The 19970-nt window shown below is 42.6% G+C and overlaps 1 protein-coding gene across 2 annotated transcripts in view; it reads left to right on the forward strand.

Moving 5' to 3' along the window:
• Positions 1 to 19731, forward strand: part of PAN2 (poly(A) specific ribonuclease subunit PAN2) — a 67267-nt gene extending 47536 nt beyond the window's left edge. Inside the window, exons 21-26 of one of the 2 annotated variants that reach the window (XM_077483435.1) lie at positions 650 to 807; positions 5857 to 6000; positions 6100 to 6279; positions 12928 to 13021; positions 15470 to 15667; positions 19535 to 19731. In XM_077483435.1, coding sequence (XP_077339561.1) covers positions 650 to 807; positions 5857 to 6000; positions 6100 to 6279; positions 12928 to 13021; positions 15470 to 15667; positions 19535 to 19569 — 809 coding nt within the window. In that variant the 3' untranslated portion in view covers positions 19570 to 19731. Of the gene's footprint in view, positions 1 to 649; positions 808 to 5856; positions 6001 to 6099; positions 6280 to 12927; positions 13022 to 15469; positions 16454 to 19534 lie in introns of those variants that run through there. The other variant, XM_077483434.1, reaches the window with a different exon arrangement.
• Positions 19732 to 19970: the final 239 nt, after the last annotated feature.

Genomic DNA, 19970 nt, shown 5'->3' on the forward strand with positions numbered 1-19970 from the left:
CATCACGCACGGTCTCCGAACCATCAGACTCCAGGGACCATCTGGTTCGTTAGAAATCTCTTGTCGGCATCCAGCACCAGCAGTTCCCTTCTCAGATTTGCCGATGGCAGGGGTGAGTCAGTAGAAGCACTAGCGGGAGGCGGGGAGGGAACCTCCCCTCTCGTGGCCACTAAGAACAATCAAGTGGCTGAACAAAGCCGCTATGATCTTGTATAGGGAATCACCGGCTGAAAAATAAGATGTCTGAATGATGTCTGTAGCTGCAGGCGTCATTCAGATATCACTGCTCAAACCCTATGATGTCATATGACATGCAGCGGACGGAAAGCTGTTAAAGCATTTCACACAGCACAGTGCTTGTACTGTGTATTTTTCCCCCCTGTATTGCCTGAAATACCTGGCTGATCCTACTAGTTTCTAACCTCCCCTCTGTATGCTGACCACGATATATCAAAGCTGCTGAGCCCTGACACCATTGGCGTACGTGCCTGCGTCGTACCCTGCTATCTGCAGCTCAACTGTGTCCCTCTGTCGCCCCCTTTTCATCTCTCACTATTGCTGATCTGTTCCTTTCCCCCACTGCTTAAAAACTGATAATCGGCCGTTATCCTTTTTACACATTGACCTGGGATGTTATGCTTATCTGCAGTTAAGAACCCAATTGAAGCCAGTGTATTACTAGCAGAAGCTTCTCTTGCTCGGAAACAACGAAAGTGCCATGCAACGTTCATTCCACTGCTGCTGAATGAGATGCCACAGGCAGGCGAGCTAGTGGGGCTGGATGCAGAGTTTGTTACACTCAATCAGGTAACTTTCTGAATTTTTATATCAAATGATTGCTTGCATTAGTGGCTTTGAAATTTGACTGGCAGCTTGGCAGCTGCTGCAGCTGCTTCATCCTATGCTAAAGGAATGACACTTGAGTTGATGGGCAGAAATGCATCTGTTACAGGATCAAAAATCTCTATATTTAAAAGTGCACTCTGGCAATTTATCTAATCCTTGAGATGCATGTAGGGATCACAGCCTTCCAGGTGGTACTGCACTCTGCTAGTCACTTTTGGTAGCTAATCTGCTGATCTGATCACCCCTGCTTGTGATGCAGGAAACTTGCTTCCAATCTCAAAACTTAGTAGTCAGTGATGGGATGCTTCTGGATCCTATAAACCAGGCATGTCAAAAATCCGGCCCTGGGGGCGGTTTTGAACGGCCCACCTGGTTATCCCTCTCTCAACCAGTGTGCCGCGGGATCAGGGCTGTCAGATGAACCGATCTCTGGCACTGTGAGAAGCTCCGTGGGCTTCAAAAGTGGAAGTAAAGTGCAGGGGAGTGTGCTGTGCTCTCTGCTTCCCCCTACAGTGCAATACCCGGCTAAATGAGGAAGCTGGAAAGGTACAGTACTGTGCTAAAAGCTAGATTAGTGTTAGTGTGTGTGTGTGTATGTTACTTTTAATCCGGACCCCCCCCCCCCCCCCCCCCCCCCATTCTTGTACCGACAAAACTGCTTTTGTAGGACTTGTGTGTGATATTAGCCAGGGCTGCTGCTCCTCTGAAAAGCAATCCATGCACAGATTGTTTTTCAGAGACATTTGAAAGGCGTTAAAGAGGCATTATGTTGCCTTCTCACCACCTGTTTTAAGCCCGTAAATGCAGCATCACTATACTGCAACTGTGCAATCCACACAATTGCGGGGTAGTTGCAGTGCAGGCCCATTCACCCTGGTATACCTCCAGCCACAGCATGTGTACACCCCCAGCTGCTCCCTCTGCAGCTAAAGGGGGAGAAGTTGATGGTGGTAAAAAAAACAGCTTAACCATGTGGTTTTACTGCCCCTCCAACCTGCCCTTGGTTCACATCTGTGTGGCTGCGTGTAGGGCAGCCCATTCATTTCAATGGGCTTCCCTACCCACAAAAATGCAGGGAAAGAAGTCCCCGACCGCTTTCTTTTATTTTTGTTTATATTGCACTACACCAAAAGCACCCCATGTTTTCCAATGTGTGGGGTACCATTTAAAAATTAACGTTATCCCTAAAGAGCAGAGCATTTGTCTGGGTGTTGGGAATGAGCATGACAAAGGCAAGAAAATTCTTGTTGGGCAGTGTATTAGGTCCCTTTCACACTGGGGCGGTGCGGCCGTCGGCGCTTAAGCGCCGCTATTTTTAGCAGCGCTTTACCGTCATTTTAGCGGCAGTCTGCGGGCGCTAGCGGGGTGGTTTTAACCCCTGCTAGCGGCCGAAAAAGGGTTAAAACCGCCCGCAAAGCGCAGCTGCAGTTTGTTTTTTTGTTTTTTTTACAGTAGGAATTCAAAAAGTAATATATCCAAAATGGTCACTCTGACTGTTCTATCAAACTTTCCCTCAAATTTTTGCATTTCGCAGATTCAATATGTAACTCTTTATGTTGTACATTTTTTATAATTTTAGCCCCCCCACTCTTAGGTGGGTGTAGAAAGGGCAATTTTATAAATCTGAATTATACAATGCCATCCAAACCTGCAACGATGTGAATAGGTGAAGTTTAGTCACCCTAACGGCCGCACCCCCTCCCAGCAAAAATACTCAAGCAAAATAACTTTATTATTAAAAGAAAAAAAAAATTAACTTTTTAACCCAAGTCCCTACCGAACCTGATTATTTAAATGCTGCCACCAAACTGATAGTATGTTTCTGCATCCTATAAACTCTAATCCTATCTATCTCCTTATTAATCTTGCCTTATTGCCGACCCTTCGCCATTCGCCACACTCAGATTCTGTACAGGGAACAATGTATATAAACGTGAACCAATACAGATTAGATCTACACACTGTTCAAAGTATTGGTCTTGGTACAGCATATTTATAATCTAGATTCACAATATAACCCACCAATGGGAAAGCAATCCAAGCCATGCCAAAAACCTCCCCCATCTACATATAGTTCATGGCATTTCTTGCCTGTCAATGTTTCAGACCGTTTATGGCAGGGGTGTCCAAACTTTTTTCAAAGAGGACCAGATTTGATGAAGTGAACATGCATGAGGGCCGACCATTTTGCCTGACATTCTTTGAACCATTGAAAATTCGGTCTAAGTGTGTCCATCCGAGCACTAATACACTGCCCATTAAGAATTCTCTTGCCTTTGTCGCGCTCGTTCCCAACACACAGACAAATGCTCTGCACTTTAGGGGGTACCGTTAATTCTTAATGGTACCCCACACATTGGAAAATGTAGGGTGCTTTTGGTGCAGTGCAATTAAAAAAAAAAAAAAAAAAAAAAAAGCCCGGGGGCTTCTTTTCCTGCATTTTTGTGGGTAGGGAAGTCCATTTAAATTAATGGGCTGCCCTACACACAATACGCAGCCACACAGATGTGAACCAAGGGCTTGTTCACATGTCAGGTTGGAGGGGCAGTAAAACCACATGGTTAAGCTGTTTTTACCACCCCCAACGTCTCCCCCTTTAGCTGCAGAGGGAGCAGCTGGGGGTGTACACATGCTGTGGCTGCAGCTGGAGGTATACCCAGGGTGAATGGGTCTGCACTTCAAGTACACACAGTTGCGGTATAGTGATTCTGCATTTACAGACTTAAAACAGGTGGTGAGGAGGCAACATAATGCCTCTTTACCGCCATTAAAATGTCTCTGAAAAGAGATCTCTGCATGGATTGCTTTTCAGAGGAGCAGCAGTACTGGCTAATATCACACACAAGCCCTACAAAAGCAGTTTTGATGGTACAAGAATGAAGGGGGTGTCCAGATTAAAAATAACATACACACAGACACATGCAGACACACATACAGGCAAATGCACACCGCACACACATACAGACACGTGCATACACATGCATGCACACACAGACATCCAGACATACATACAGACACATGTGAACACACACACACACATGCATACACATACAGCCATACATACAGAAACATGCGCACACACACATACATACAGACACATGCATACAGACATACATACAGACACATGTGCACACACAGATACAGACATACATGCACACACATACAGACATACAGACACATGTGCACACGCATATACATACAGACACACGCATATACATACAGACCTACATACAGACATACATACAGACACACGCATATACATACAGACATACAGACACACGCACACAAATACAGACACGTGTGCAGACACACACATACAGGCATACGTGTGCAGACACACACATACAGGCATACGTGTGCAGACACACACATACAGGCATACGTGTGCAGACACACACATACAGGCATACGTGTGCAGACACACACATACAGGCATACGTGTGCAGACACACACATACAGGCATACGTGTGCAGACACACACATACAGGCATACGTGTGCAGACACACACATACAGGCATACGTGTGCAGACACACACATACAGGCATACGTGTGCAGACACACACATACAGGCATACGTGTGCAGACACACACATACAGGCATACGTGTGCAGACACACACATACAGGCATACGTGTGCAGACACACACATACAGGCATACGTGTGCAGACACACACATACAGGCATACGTGTGCAGACACACACATACAGGCATACGTGTGCAGACACACACATACAGGCATACGTGTGCAGACACACACATGAATAAAGCCATTTTTAACACTATTTTAGCTTGTAGCATAGTACAGTACCTTTGCAGCTTCCTCATTCAGCCGGGTACTGCACTGTAGGGGGAAGCACAGCACACTCCTCTGCACTTTACTTTCACTTTTGAAGCTCACGGAGCTTCTCACAGTGCCGGGGATAGGGATCATCTGACAGCCGTGATCCCGCGGCACACTAAATTGAGAAAGACCAGGCGGGCCGTTCAAAAACAGACCGCGGGCCGCAATTGGCCCGCGGGCCGGACTTTGGACATGCCTGGTTTATGGTTATTAAACAGGCTATCACATCACTTTGATCCAGGTGTTAGATTTGTGGTTAGGACCAAACTAAAGCAAGACTTCATCTTCTCTATAGAAACGTCTCTTCTAACTTCAGAGCAACAATATATTTAAAAGTGTAATAACCCCAAAAAAAAATGTATATTATGGGGGTTCTAACCCACCTCTTTCAATCAGCAGCAAGAATCAAAGCTGATTTGAAAGCTGAGGGACAGTGACACCACAAGCTTCAGAAAGTATGCCTCTGGGAACCCTGTGAGGAGTCTCATAAGGGCTGTTCTTAGAACAGTAAAGAACTTCAATTAAACCATGCCAAATAAAAAAGCTGTGTTTTCTCACTTATCAAGGCTTTTTTTTTTTTTTTTTTTTTTTTTTTTTTGTGTAATGTATCTGTTTAGAAGAGATTTGCACTGCTTGACGCTGGTGATGTCACCAGTGCATGCACTCTGAAGGGACGACATGCCATCCTTTCAGAGGTCCGTGACTCCATGCATGCAGGGAATTGACGTTGGTGTGGCCAGTCAGATGGGCAGAGGATGCAAACTTCGAAAAAAAAAATGATTGAAGCCCTGTCAGCGGTGACAGAGCCATGTTGGAGGGCTTCCTTCTAAGGCAATAATATGCTAGTATGCCCTTTGTCTTGCAGGGTTAAAGACACACAGTGCGGTTTATTACCACTTTATTGTAAACCGTTTGAGTGTACAATTGCAATATATTTTGGATAGCACTAATGGCTCATTGACTGACTGCTTTTACTTGTCGAATGCAATAGCTACATTTGTGCCTCATCAACCTCTCAAAATAAACAATCACTAAGCATTCACCACCTAAGCCCTGAGTGCTGCCTGATCTGAAAAAATATATATTTTTACACCTCCAAAACTTTTATAATTATACTTGTTCCTCTTATACCTTTTCTAAAAAATTTTTTTTTCGTTTACTTAGGAAGAGGCCGAGCTTCGAAGTGATGGGACAAAGTCTACTATAAAACCCAGTCAGATGTCAGTGGCTCGAATTACATGTGTAAGGGGACAGGGACCTAATGAGGGTATTCCTTTCATTGATGACTACATCTCCACCCAGGAACAGGTCAGTGTATTATGCGCTCTTTCTAGGAGCATGAAAGGCTTGTTTATATCTGCTTAGTAAAGCTATCAAGGTGCACTAAATGAGTCTGTTCTGTTGCAGGTGGTTGACTATCTGACGCAATACTCTGGAATAAAGCCTGGTGACTTGGATGCCAAGATCTCATCCAAACATCTGACAACACTTAAATCCACATATCTTAAACTAAGGTTCCTCATTGATGTAGGAGTCAAGTTTGTGGGCCATGGTCTTCAGAAAGATTTTCGAGTGATAAATCTGATGGTATAACTTTTGTATACTACATGGTAGGGCAGTTGGGTCAAAACTTTGGGCTACTGAGCTTTGTATAGCTATTCTAAACATGGATAATACAAACTAAGCATAAGGGTAGCATGGTTATGGTTGGTGGAAACGACATGTTAAACATAACGTCCAAAGATAAGCAGCTGAACCTACATACAAATCTTACTTTCTTTTTCATACATCATGGGACACAGTTGGGCTAATATTCCCTACTGGGTTATACACCATCTCTAGGTGAATGAACACTGGTGGACAAAGTCTTAGATAGGAAGTGAGCCCCTATATAACCTCTCCCATACAGGAAGTACATCAGTTTTTTTACCAGTGTCTGCAAGGTGGATGGGCATATTTGTTGGCGGTCTCTAGTCCCACAAAGTTCTTAAATGAATCAAGGGATTGACCGATCAGATCCATTTGACACAGGCTTTATATGCTTAGACAAATGGTACCCAAGCCTTGCAAAGAAGACACAAGATCCTGCAAGTTTTTGCCTTAAATGTGAGCTCCAGGCGATGAACCCTGCAAAGTGGAATACTGGACACAACGCTAAAGCATTCCTGCAGGGTGCTATACAGGTCCAAGGGAGTGTACCCTAAACATGAAAAGGGTACCCAGTCCTTGAAGGTCCTCAAGTGACAGGAACCTGATGTCAAGGTTGAAGATTGGGCTCTTAGTTTCTCAGCTGCCCTGTGCCTGGACGGGTAGGTCAACCCCCCTTATTTACTTATTGTTGTGTCCCAGTGATTGTTACAATCAGTCAAGCTAGCTAGAGGCTTGACACCTGTGTGCAGTGGCCATATGGGGGAGTTTTGGGCTAGCTGTGGGTGTTTGCAAAGTGTACCTTTTTTTTTTTTTTTTTTTTTTTTTGTCTGGCTGTTTTTTACCTGTATGATGGCACACAACGATGTTCCATTTCGCCTTGGTTCACCATGGCACACGTGCTTTCACAACATTGCCCTCTGTTTATGAAATCTATTTTTTAATTGACTGTATACGTATGCAGGTCTTGGCACCACTATTATTCATTGGTGGGTGTTCGCCCATATTGGTATGTGGCCCACAGCCAAAATGGGGAGTCTCTGGATCCTGTTGGAAGGTGCCTGTGTGTGTGTGTGTGTGTATATGTATATATATATATGTATATGTATATGTATATATATGTATATGTATATGTATATATATGTATATGTATATATATATATATATATATATATATATATATATATATATATATATATATATATATAGGGGAAGGTGAAGCATGCAACACCGCAGGGCTCTGAGGAATTGTAAAATAAGTTGCACTAAAAATAAACAATCATGCTTAGTGACACAAAATTAGAATAGCAACTATTGCAATAATGGTTCAAACAAATGTCCATATTCGCAAGGTTCAAACTGTGATAAGTGTACAAAATTAATAAATGAAGAAATGAATATAGATGAACAGCAAAGTCCTCTAAGGTTGTGTATTCCAATGTCCATCACCGTCCACTGAGGATAAGGTTAAAATGGGGAGAGGAAGACGGGACTCAATCTGAAGAAAGACAACTCTATAAGTGGGAACCCTTACCAGAACAGGTGGACCCCCTTAAGAGCAGAGTCAAACGTACAGGCAGATTGAGCCCTCTGGGGGGACAGGAATATCTTCTGGTACCTCCGAGCCCTCGTGTCTTCAATGATGAACAACTATAGTTTCAGCAAAATAGGGAAAAGCCCGGCAGATGGACAATCCAATCTGTAAAGGCGCTCTTGAGTGCATGAAAAAGGAAGGGACTCCAATTGTGTAGTAACTTTAGAAAAGTAAGCCTTTAATGCTAAAAGAACGAACAGTGACAAATCCGAAAAATAACAAATATAACAAATATAGCAATATAAAAACCTGGCTAGTTAAAAAAACGAACAAACACCCGTGTTTCCGGGGTCACATGTGGTGTCTGCACAAAGCACCATCCTACATGTTTTGTAATGCCCTGCGTCTTCCTGGGGCCTCTGAGAAAGAAGGTACTCCTTTAAAATGAGTCAGCCGGCAGTGACTGCTGTAATCTCCTCTGTTACAATCTAGAATCTGTTGTTACCTTGACCAATTGCTATCTGGAGCCTATTTGTATCGCCAGTTTTCGTCGATACATTTGTGAGTAGTTTCCCATTTTTTTTACTTCTAATAAAAATTTACCTAAGAATAATGCACAAGGTCCTTGTTTGTTCTTTCCTTTTTGACTGCTAGGATAACCCTATCCCTGAGGGTAGCAAGGCCCAAGGCATTATCCATTCCGTGATCCAATCCATCTGTTCCAGTCATTCTGGTGGCACCAGCCTAGCCCAGAAGGCCCTGGTTCCCGGAGATTGTGATATTGGCAATAGACGGGCCATGGATGCTTCCACGCCGCCACGATCTACTGTCTCGAGGTCCTATATTCCAACTTAATTTACAGTCTCTAAATTTGGCGGCATGGCTATTGAAGAGTCGTGGCATCTCGGGACCAGTGGTGTCTACCCTTGTGAATGCTAGAAAAGCTGTTTATGCAGGGGGCAACTCGTTTGCTTCCCCCCCCCCCATTAGGTCACCTATGTGTCCTTGGGACTTGAAATGCGTGCTCTGTTACAGAAACAACCATTTTGAGCCTATCAAGGAGATTCCATTAGACTTTCTGTCACGCAAGCTAGCCATCCTGATGGCCATCACCTCGGCTAGAAGGGTGTCGGTGTTGGTGACCCCTTTTGTGCAGGGAACCATACTTTATCCTTCACCACGGCAGGGTCGTGTTACGACCTGTTCCATCCTTTTTGCCATGGTGTTGACCTTTTCATTTGAATTGGGACATTATTTTGCCTCTTTTCTTTTTCTCTCAGCCTCATTCGGTGGAAGAGAGAACTGCATTCCTTGCATGTTGTCTGGGCAGTCGAGGTTTATTTGTTTAGATCTGCGGAGATCCGAGAATCAGATTCTTTGGTAAAAAAAGTACCCAAGAAAGAGCAGGCAGCTTCCGAAGCTTCCATTGGCAATTGGATCAGTCAATTTGGTTATTCTGGCCTATGGTCTGAAATGTAAAGCTCCTCCCTTTAGGTTGAGAGCTCATTCTACCAGGGGTATAGGAACCTCCCTGGGCTTTTCGCCATCTGGTATGTGGCTCAGATTTGTAAGGCTGCTACCTGGTCTTCAGTGCATATGTTCACAAAATGTTATCAAGTGGATGTTCGAGCAGCTGAGGATTTGGCTTTCTCTGCCGCAGTGTACTGTGGGCTGCCGTATGAAGTCTGATGGCCATTTGGCACGGTGTCTCCCTCCCCTCAAGGCTATTGCTGTCGGACATCCCAGTAGATAATGAACATTATTATATTTTTTTCGTCATACTTGCCCGTAAAATCCTCCCCCCCCCCCCCCCCCCCCCCAACTATACCCTGCCTAATCCTCTGAAGTATAGCCAAAGTTTAATGTTTTAGGGGAGAGCATCTCAGACAGCTGCCTATGTATAATAGTGTTCTGCAACAACCCTCCTATCTTGCCTGGCAGCTACACTTAATAGCTTATTAAAGTGGGACTACACTGCAGCTGAGCACCACAAATGATAAACGGGGTACTAGGTGTAATCCTAGACTCTGACTTGATTTCAGCCCCAAGTCCAATCTTTGTCAAAAGGTTTGTAGCATTCACCCCTCTTTAACAAATGAAACCACCAAGCTCCTCATTCACTCCCTTATCTCTCACCTTGACTATTGCAACTCTCTTCTCATTGGCCTGCCTCTCCACAGGCTATCCCCTCTTCAGTCTATCGTGAATGCTGCTGCCAGACTTATCCACCTTACCAACCCCTCAGTGTCTGCCATGCCTCTCCTCCAATCCCTACACTGGCTCCCAATCACCCAGCAAATTAAATTCAAAATTCTAACTAACATACAAAGCCATTCACAACTCTGCCCTGAGCTACATCACTGATCTTGTCTCCAAATATCACCCAAATCGTCCCCTCTGCTCTTTTCAAGACCTCCTACTCTCAAGCTCTCTAGTCTCCTCCTCCTCCTCCCATGCTCGTCTCCAGGATTTCTCCACAGGCTCTCCCATCCTCTGGAACTCGCTATCTCCTACTCTTGCTACCTTCAGGCGATCCCTGAAAACTCATCTCTTCAGGGAAACCTATCATGTTTCCAACTAATCTCATTCCCCACAGTTACCGTATTTTTCGGACGATAAGGCGCACCGGATTATAAGGCGCACTAGCAACGACCGGCTAATATAATGGATATTTCCATATATAAGGCGCATCGGACTATAAGGCGCACTGGATTATAAGGCGCATTTAATGAAACACAACTCGGATGCGGTACTGTAAGTCAAATTTTATTCAACTCTTTAGCAATAACCATAAAATGGTCTATAACAATAACTCTTAACACTGTTCAATTAAATACAAAACCAGACACTCGCTTTTTCACTTTATTCTTCTCCCGCAAATCCATCAAATTCTTCATCTTCAGTGTCTGCGTTTAACAATTGGGCGATTTCGGCATCAAGCACGCCCGTATCCCTCTCATCATTCTCATCAGTATCCGAGTCAGGCTCGTTGCTGTCATCGGTACCGGTACTTAGCTGTTCAGTGATAATTCCGGACTTCTTGAAAGCTCGGATTACACTGGTGACTGATACCTTCGCCCAGGCATCCACGATCCACTGGCAGATAGTGGCGTAACTCGCCCGGCGTTGCCTCCCTGTGTTGGTGAATGTGTGTTCGCCTTCTGTCATCCAATGCTCCCACGCAGCTCGCAGTTTAACTTTAAACGACCTGTTGACACCTATATCTAGTGGCTGCAGTTCTTTGGTTAATCCACCCGGAATGATGGCAAGCACCGAATTAGTTTTCTTCACTTGGGCTTTGACAGTATCTGTCAGATGGGCGCGCATGGAGTCACAGACCAATAGGGATGGAGATTCGTGGAAAAAGCCACCCGGTCTCTTGACGTAAACCTCTCTCAGCCACTCACTCATCTTCTCCTCGTCCATCCAGCCCTTCGGGTTAGCCTTGATGATGATGCCAACCGGAAACTTTTCTTTTGGCAGAGTCTTCCTCTTGAAAATTACCATGGGTGGTAGTTTCTGGCCATTAGCCTGGCAACCGAGAACTACAGTGAAGGATGACTTTTCGTTTCCTGTAGTGCGTATAGATACCGTACTGGTCCCTGTTCTCTCGACAGTACGGTTTACAGGGATATCAAAGGTAAGGGGGACCTCGTCCATGTTGGTGATGTGCTCTGGTCGGATTTTCTGTTCATTGATCTTGTTCTTGCAGTAGGTATGGAAAATGGCCAGCTTTTCTTCGTAATCCTTTGGCAGTTGCTGTGACATAGTGGTTCTTGTGCGGATAGAGAGATTCCGCCTTTTCATGAAACGGAAGCACCAAGAGGGACCTCCTCGAAAGTCGTTGATCTCCATGTCGCGTGCGATCGATGTTGCTTTGAGTCGAATAGAGACGCTTCTACCTGCGGTTCTCTGTTCAATAACCCACTGTTCAATTTTGTCCTCCAACCGTGGCCATCTTGCTTTGTTTCCTCGGAAACTCAGTTTGGTCTTCTTTACCTGGCGCAGGGCATCTTCTTGCTTCCTCCACTTTCGTACCATTGATTCATTAATGTTGAATTCTCTCGCAGCTACTCTATTTCCATGCTCTACTGCATGACTGATAGCCTTCAGTTTGAAATCCGCTTCGTAAGCATGTCTCTTAACAGGAGCCATTTTTGGGGCAGCGGGTATACCGTAGAAAATGAACGAATGAATGCGCACACCTCCTGACTAAGATGGCCGTAATGCTCACGAAGCTGCACTGCTTGGATTGGGCATTACGGCCATCTTAGTCAGGAGGTGTGCGCATTCATTCGTTCATTTTCTACGGTATACCCGCTGCCCCAAGAATGGCTCCTGTTAAGAGACATGCTTACGAAGCGGATTTCAAACTCATCGCTATCAGTCACGCAGTAGAACAACCTGAGAGAGGTTTACGGTACGTCAGTTTACGGTAAGAGACCGGGTGGCTTTTTCCACGAATCTCCATCCCTATTGATCTGTGACTCCATGCGCGCCCATCTGACAGATACTGTTAAAGCCCAAGTGAAGAAAACGAATTCGGTGCTTGCCATCATGTCAACAGGTCATATATAAGGCGCACCGGATTATAAGGCGCACGGTCGATTTTGTGAGAAAATTTAGGCTTTTACGTGCGCCTTATAGTCCGAAAAATACGGTATATCTTTTTGTACCACCTGCCCCACCCTATTAGATTGTAAGCTCTTCTGAGCAGGGCCCTCTTAATACTCTTGTATTTTATTGTATTGTAACTGCATGTCTCCTTTTTATATTGTAAATTGCTGGCGCTATATAAATCCTGAATTTATTATTATTCAAACTCCTCTATCCAATATATGAACTGTAAACTATATAATTTTAAATTGGTGGGTTTCAGGGAAACTGAGTTTGGAACATATAAGTCAGACCCTTTTGAACAGTATGATCAATACATGCAGATTTTTATTATAATTCATCCACAGATGAAAGTAAAATTTTGTATTGGCCTGAATTTTTGATTTCATTAGTTGGGTTAAACATAACAAAATACTGATTTTGCTTATTCCCTGCAGGTGCCAAAAGATCAGGTGATTGATACAGTATATTTGTTTCACATACCACGCAAACGTATGATCTCTCTCCGATTCTTGGCATGGTATTTCCTCGGTAAGCATTGCCCTTGTATTCTGCTCTAAATTCCCACATCCACCTGTAGTTGCCATATGGGGGGTGGGGGGGTCCAGGTTTAGGTCTCCTTGTTGCTCTATTCATGTGTTTTTAATATTGAATACTGCTCATGATGTAGTGATACTCCATGGTGTGAGGTTGTAGATCTGGAAAGCACCATAGGAAAATCTTGCAGTTGGTGCCCTAGGGTATGACTAACAAATCGGTGATTGTCCAGGTCAGTTTTGCGTAAAATATCAATCCTAAACATTTCTTTATGGAGACTCTCTGCTCCTAACTACTACAGAGTGCTCAGTGACCGAAGTTTATGTTGCCTTTCATCCTCAGTCTCCTCTTGTAAAACGTTTTATATAGCTAGATTTTAAGACCCTGATAATGGATGCACACTGTTTTTATTTACATTGTCCCTTCTTTCTGTGTGTGGATGATGGCAGTGTAATTTAAGTCTTCGGCCTCAGAAGGATTTCCCCCTTTAATGACCAGGCCATTTTGTGAGACACGGTACTGCGTCGCTTTAACTGACAATTGCGCGGTCGTGCGACGCTTTACCCATACAAAATTGAGGTCCTTTTGTACCCACAAATGGAGCTTTCTTTTGGTGGTATTTGCTCACCTGCGTTTTTGTTTATAGAGCAAAAAAACCCAAAAACTTTATTATTCATTTCTGCTATAATACACATTCCAAAAAAATATATAAAATGTATTCATCAGTTTAGGATGCTATAGGGACTTTTATTTATTTTTACAATGGCAGCGATCTGCAAATTTATTTTTATTTTATTATTCTCCTCCTTGCACGGATGGACGTACAGGTACATCGGTTTGTGCTGGAGAGCAGACCCGCCACAGTATATCTGTGTGAGCTGGTCAATATAATCGAATTACAGTACAGCTGTCACATGACACAGATCATTCCGAGCCTGTCTACAGGGAAACCTAAGCAGGAGGCGTTTCTAGTCCCCTACTGCTGGTCACAAATATACTGTTTTAAATTGGCATAGAAATATACATTTGAAATCAAGTCTTTCTCTTTTGGCAGTAACATGGGTGGATTTCTGCCAATCCTAGCCTGTGTCTTAGAATAAGCCTCCATCAATCTATATGCAATATCTCGCCCCCATTGTGTTTTTAGATGCTTAATGGGCAAGGAGGAGGGAGGGAGTGGTCTGTCATTTACCACTGTATACACCCACATGTGTGACTCTAATCACATGGGCTGCTCAGATGTGATGGGGAGGATAGCATAGAAACTTGCTGAAAACTGAGCATGTGCAGAGTGGACACCACTAAATCCCTAGCTGTATTGGGGACATGAACAGAATTTGGAGACGGAACAGCAAAATCATCCAGATTTTCTGCAGAATACGGAAAACAAATCTCCTAGTTAAATGATTATGAACAGCATTTAATACAGCATATGTATGTGTGTGTGTGTGTGTGTATATATGTGTGTGTGTGTATATATATATATATATATATATATATATATATATATATATATATATATATATATATATATATATATATATATATATATATATATATATATATATATATATATATATATATATATATATATATATATATATATATATAAAAAAAAAATTCTTCTTTCTTTATGTGGGGTTAGTGACACTTTTTAAAGGAGAATTTGGGTATCTAAACTATATATGAAGGAAGCTTGTACTAGGAATATGAAAGCTGCCATTGCTGCACCTTCCTAAGGCTACTTGCCTGGCTGTCAAACTGACTTTGAACAAGTGTGCAAATTCTGACTCCACTTGTTGCATGCATTTTCTAGGTCTGTAATAGAAGCCAGGCCTTTGGCAATTTTCTGATCTGCAAAAGCTGCTTAGAATCCTACAGTGCTTAAATAAATATGTAATGTATACAGTACTGAGTACGTATTTGCTGTGTGGCAAAATATATATAAAATGGTGTAAAATCTGCAAACTTTTCATGTGTGTTTATCCCTTTGAAGAGGCTTCAAAAATATTGTATTTTTGTGTTGGGCTTTTGTCAGTCACATAGTTACTAATTGCATTGTAGTCCTAAGATGAGAACATGGGGGTTAAATAGGCTCTTGAAGTAGCATAGTACACAAGACAGCTCTTGTATTGGATGTTTTTTATTTATTTTTAAATCTATAAAATCTTTTCCAGACAAAGGGATCGCATATGCTCATTACGGTTTACATTCACATCAAAGGGACAGATGCTTTTTGATTGGATTACATAAAATACTGCATATACACATGTTTTCCGATATTTTGAATATTCTATTAGGTGTGTGTGTGTGTGTGTGTGTGTGTGTGTGTGTGTGTTTCATTCCACAATGTTAGGACATTTCTACCTAGCTGTGTTTAGAAGTTGGAATGTTTAATTTTTAAATATTAAAGTCTGATCACGATGATGCATTGTTTCGTAGACCTCAAGATCCAAGGGGAGACTCACGATAGTATTGAGGATGCACGAACAGCACTACAGCTTTATCGCAAATACTTGGAGCTAAGTCGGAATGGAACTGAGCCAGATAAGTTCCGAAAAGTCTTGAAGACCCTTTATGAAAAGGGTCGGAAGATGGACTGGAAGGTTCCGGACCCGGAGAGCCAAAACAGCCCTAAAAGTAAAGTCAGCGTGATTCTTCTTGACCCTGACCCCAGTGATGACATCACATCACTTCAGTGACTTGCCCTTTCCCTCTCTTGACTGACAACCTACTGCTGCTTTCTTTAACTGACTCTCTATCAAATTTCTTCCTGACTACTTTATGAAAGACTGGCTAAGAACTTTTTTATGATGTGATTTTTAAGTATCTTGTGCTGATCCTTTACAGTCTTGTAAGCCGTAATAGAACAATTTTTGTAGAAAAAAATATTTTAAAGTGTGGTTTAGCGTTTTAATTTTCTCTATGGCCTATACAATGATCTACAGCATCTCCATGACTCGGTAATCGCCAGCTTATGAGTATGTGCTGTAAGCAAATGTTCAGTTCGTACTAGTAAATGGTTTTGGGGCAGCAAGGCCTATACAAATGCAAAGGTTTATCTGATAAGCCAAATTTTTATTCATTACATGCGGAATGCATTGAATGAACTCCCGGAATCTTAATCGCCTACAATACAAAAAATACTATTCAGTCCTGTAATGATTGACGTCACTGTTCAAACTCCATTATGCTTTAGTAGTCTTTATGCTGTCACACATATTGAAAAGTTTTAAATTGAACACTGTAGTATGTGGGGGGCTGAATACCTGTGCAGGGAGATCCTTTGTCCAACCTTAAGAGTTGGGGTATTTCACCACAGTCCGACTGTGGTTGGCTAAGCAGAGGCGAACAGAGCACAGATTGTCTCTGATTGCCTCTGCCTTTGGAGAGTCATTGCGTCACTTCCAATCTAGGGTATAAGTAAATTAATTTTGTTTTTTATAAAAAATATTTTTTTTTGCCTTTAAGGTAAAGGAGATTTGGTCTTTTTGACCCCAGATCTCACCATAGAGGACCTGTCATCCTTATTTCTATTACAAGGATGTTTTTCCAGGGACAGTGTAAAAATAAAAAATTAGGAAAAATTATAAGCGTCACCTATGGAGATAATTTTTAAGTATCGTAGTTTAAAATTGCACACAGTCGAGGAATGACAACCAGCATAAAATGTTGGGTATCTATTTACCGTATATACTCGAGTATAGGCCGACCCGAATATAAGCCGAGGCCCCCAATTTACCCCCAAAAAAACTGGCAAACTTATTGACTCGTGTATAAGCCGAGGGTGAGACATGCCTGTCCATCCCTGTGTGTGTGTCCGTCCATCCCTGTGTGTCCGTCCATCCCTGTGTGTCCGTCCATCCCTGTGTGTCCGTCCATCCCTGTGTGTCCGTCCATCCCTGTGTGTCCATCCATCCGTCCATCCCTGTGTGTCCATCCATCCATCCATCCCTGTGTGTCCATCCATCCATCCCTGTGTGTGTGTGTCCATCCATCCATCCATCCCTGTGTGTGTGTGTCTCCATCCATCCATCCATCCCTGTGTGTCTCCATCCATCCATCCATCCCTGTGTGTCTCCATCCATCCATCCATCCCTGTGTGTGTGTGTGTGTGTGTGTGTGTGTGTCCAGCCTACCTTTGTCCCGAGCCTCCGTCCCGTGCCTTGCCTCCTTGCCTCCGTCCCGTGCCTTGCCTCCTTGCCTCCGTCCCGTGCCTTGCCTCCTTGCATCCGTCCCGTCCCGTGCCTTGCCTTGCCTTGCCCCCGTCCCGTCCCGTCCTGTGCCGTGCCGTCCCGTGCCCTCTTCGTCGGCGGCCATTGTAAAGTTCAAAAGCTGCGCCGCCGCCTTCGCCTGTGATAGGCGGAACACTGAATTTCCCAGCAGCCTGTGTTCCGCCTATCACAGACGTCGTATCATCCTCGTCCGTAGTACGAGGATGATACGATGTCCGTGATAGGCGGAACACAGGCTGCTGGGAAATTCAGTGTTCCGCCTATCACAGGCGAAGGCGGAGCCGGAGGCGCGGCTTTTGAATAGAATGGCCGCTGTCTGTCTGCTCGACACGCTGATCGAGCGGGCAGACAGCGATGACTCGAGTATAAGCCGAGGGGGGCACTTTCAGCCTCAAAAAAGAGGCTGAAAATCTCGGCTTATACTCGAGTATATACGGTACTCAAATAACATTCATATTTGAAAGTGTTCATTGGTGTGTGCAAATACCATGTGACGACAACAATCGCCATTTTATTCCTTTTAGGGTCTCTGAAAACAGTATTTTTTGCTACTTGTAAACAAAGTGCTAGAAAAGGCTTGATCTTCAAGTGGTACAAGTATTCCCATACCAGATATGTGCCCCGTACACATGATCCGAAAACTGGACGACAAATCTGCCTTTTTCCACTTGCTAGTCGCAAGTAGAAATTGAATTATTATATGAGCATTTGCAAACGACAGAATAAAAATTTGGAAGTGATGTCATGTGTATTTGAATTGTGTTTTTCAGATGACAACTTTACCGATTAAACAAATTGTACAATCTGGTATCGTACAAGAGAAATTTTTGTACTCGTCCAATCGGATAATATTGGATGAACTGTCGTGATTGGCTATCGAAAGCTGTATACAAATGATCAGATTATCATCCGATTTTTCGTACGTTTTTCAAATTGTGTACGGGGCATTATGTAATACCAGGAAGATGGATCTGGTAAAATTTGTTGGAACATAATTCAAGTTCCCCAGGATAATTTTCTTGCATGCAGGCTGTAATGTTGAAGGGTCTGGACCTCAGCTGTGGTGGTTTTCTTCAAGCCATCAGCCTTTCTTTTTTTTTTTTTTTTTTTTTTTTTTAGGATTAACTTGATAAACAGCAGAAGTTTTAGATTTAGGTGCAGTTGATGCGCTTGCAGGCTTACTTGGCAGCTGAAAACAATGCAGAGCTGTGTATTTCCACTGATTGTACCTCAAAGGTCAAGTCCTGCTTTATGTGATTCACTTGTCTCAGGCAGGTTTTTTTTTATTATTTTTTTTTTTTTTTTTTTTTTTTTTTTAGTTTCTGAGGTTTTGCCATGGGTTCTTACCATGCTTGTGCTACACTGTTAGGAAGAGTAAAGATTATAAATTGGGCCGTAGATTGTGGAATTGGGCGATTTTTAGCAGATGTAGCTCCAGCCCCACATGCTGCACAATCCCATCTTTAGCTAAACGAACCTTTTTGTATATTCTCCAAGAAATTGCAGTTATGACAATATTACAAATAGTTCACATGGTTTTATTACAGCATATCTAAACCCAAACAAATTTATTGTTGCTTTACAGTTCTTAGTTTTTGTAATGAACTGGCTTTTTTTTCTTTTTTTTTCTTTCTTTTTTTCTCTGTACGAAACAAATGTTAGTTAAAACATAGCCAAGAATAAGAAAATCTAATATCGTTCACTGTACTAGTCCTTCTATGAAGGCGGGTGGGGCTTTTTTTTTTTTTTTTTTTTTTTTTTTTTTTTTTTTACCAAATCTGACAAAACCTTCAATAGTATATTTAACAGACCAAAAGAGCAAGCAAGTTTTTGTTGGTTTACATACACTACTTTTTTTTTTTTTTTTTTTTTTTTTTAAATGTTTAACAGGATAATTTGAGCAAACGGTGGTGTGCAAGCTCTGGTAATAGGGACAGAAGCTTTACCACTCCTAATCTCAGTGCTGTCCTTGACCAGAGCCTAGGTGATGCTGGTTGAAATTTACTAAAAATAAACAGAATGAGATGTCCACCCTGGACAAATCCACCTAACAAAGTCCAGACCCTTGCATGTCCCTTTTTAACTAGCTTGTATTGTCGCAAGCCTGATACTGTAATTATAGAAGCGTGTAAAAAAAAATTATTTATTTTTTTGTAGTATGTGTCTTTGATAGTTGTAATTGTATGATGTGCAACTTTTTTGTTTTTTGTCATTCGATACCAATTATATAAGACTTTGTACCTAACCATCTCCAATTCTGTTTTATCCACAGATGCGCCTGTGTATTCTGCTATGGTGGGACTTTAGTGTCCTTTTTTTGTTTTTGGTTTTTTTAAATTTCTTTTTATGAATTTGGTAAAGTGAAAATGACTTTTCATGTACTATTTTTATTGTTTTTTATTTGTAATGAATTGTGAAGCCGTTCTGTGAACGCAAGCACATCATATTTTAATAAAAGCAAATCCTAAATCTTTTGCCTTTTTTTTTATGTATTAATGCAAATGTTGTGTTACACGTGTGTGTGTGTTTAAAAGTCCAAAAGGCACCCCTCCCCAGTCTAAGATGGGGGGGAAACCTCCAAATTTTATCCTGCTGATCAGAGAGCTGGTGGTATTACTTGACAATCTTTAATGTTCCCACTCGGGGAGAAGTAGCATGTTGTGTTTCTAACCATCTGCCCCATGCTCTAAAAAAATAAGCTGTGGATT

The sequence above is a fragment of the Lithobates pipiens genome, unplaced genomic scaffold (assembly GCF_037356315.1).
Source record: "Lithobates pipiens isolate NorthernLeopardFrog02 unplaced genomic scaffold, aLitPip1_a1.2 Scaffold_16, whole genome shotgun sequence".
NCBI classification, from domain to species: domain Eukaryota; kingdom Metazoa; phylum Chordata; class Amphibia; order Anura; family Ranidae; genus Lithobates; species Lithobates pipiens.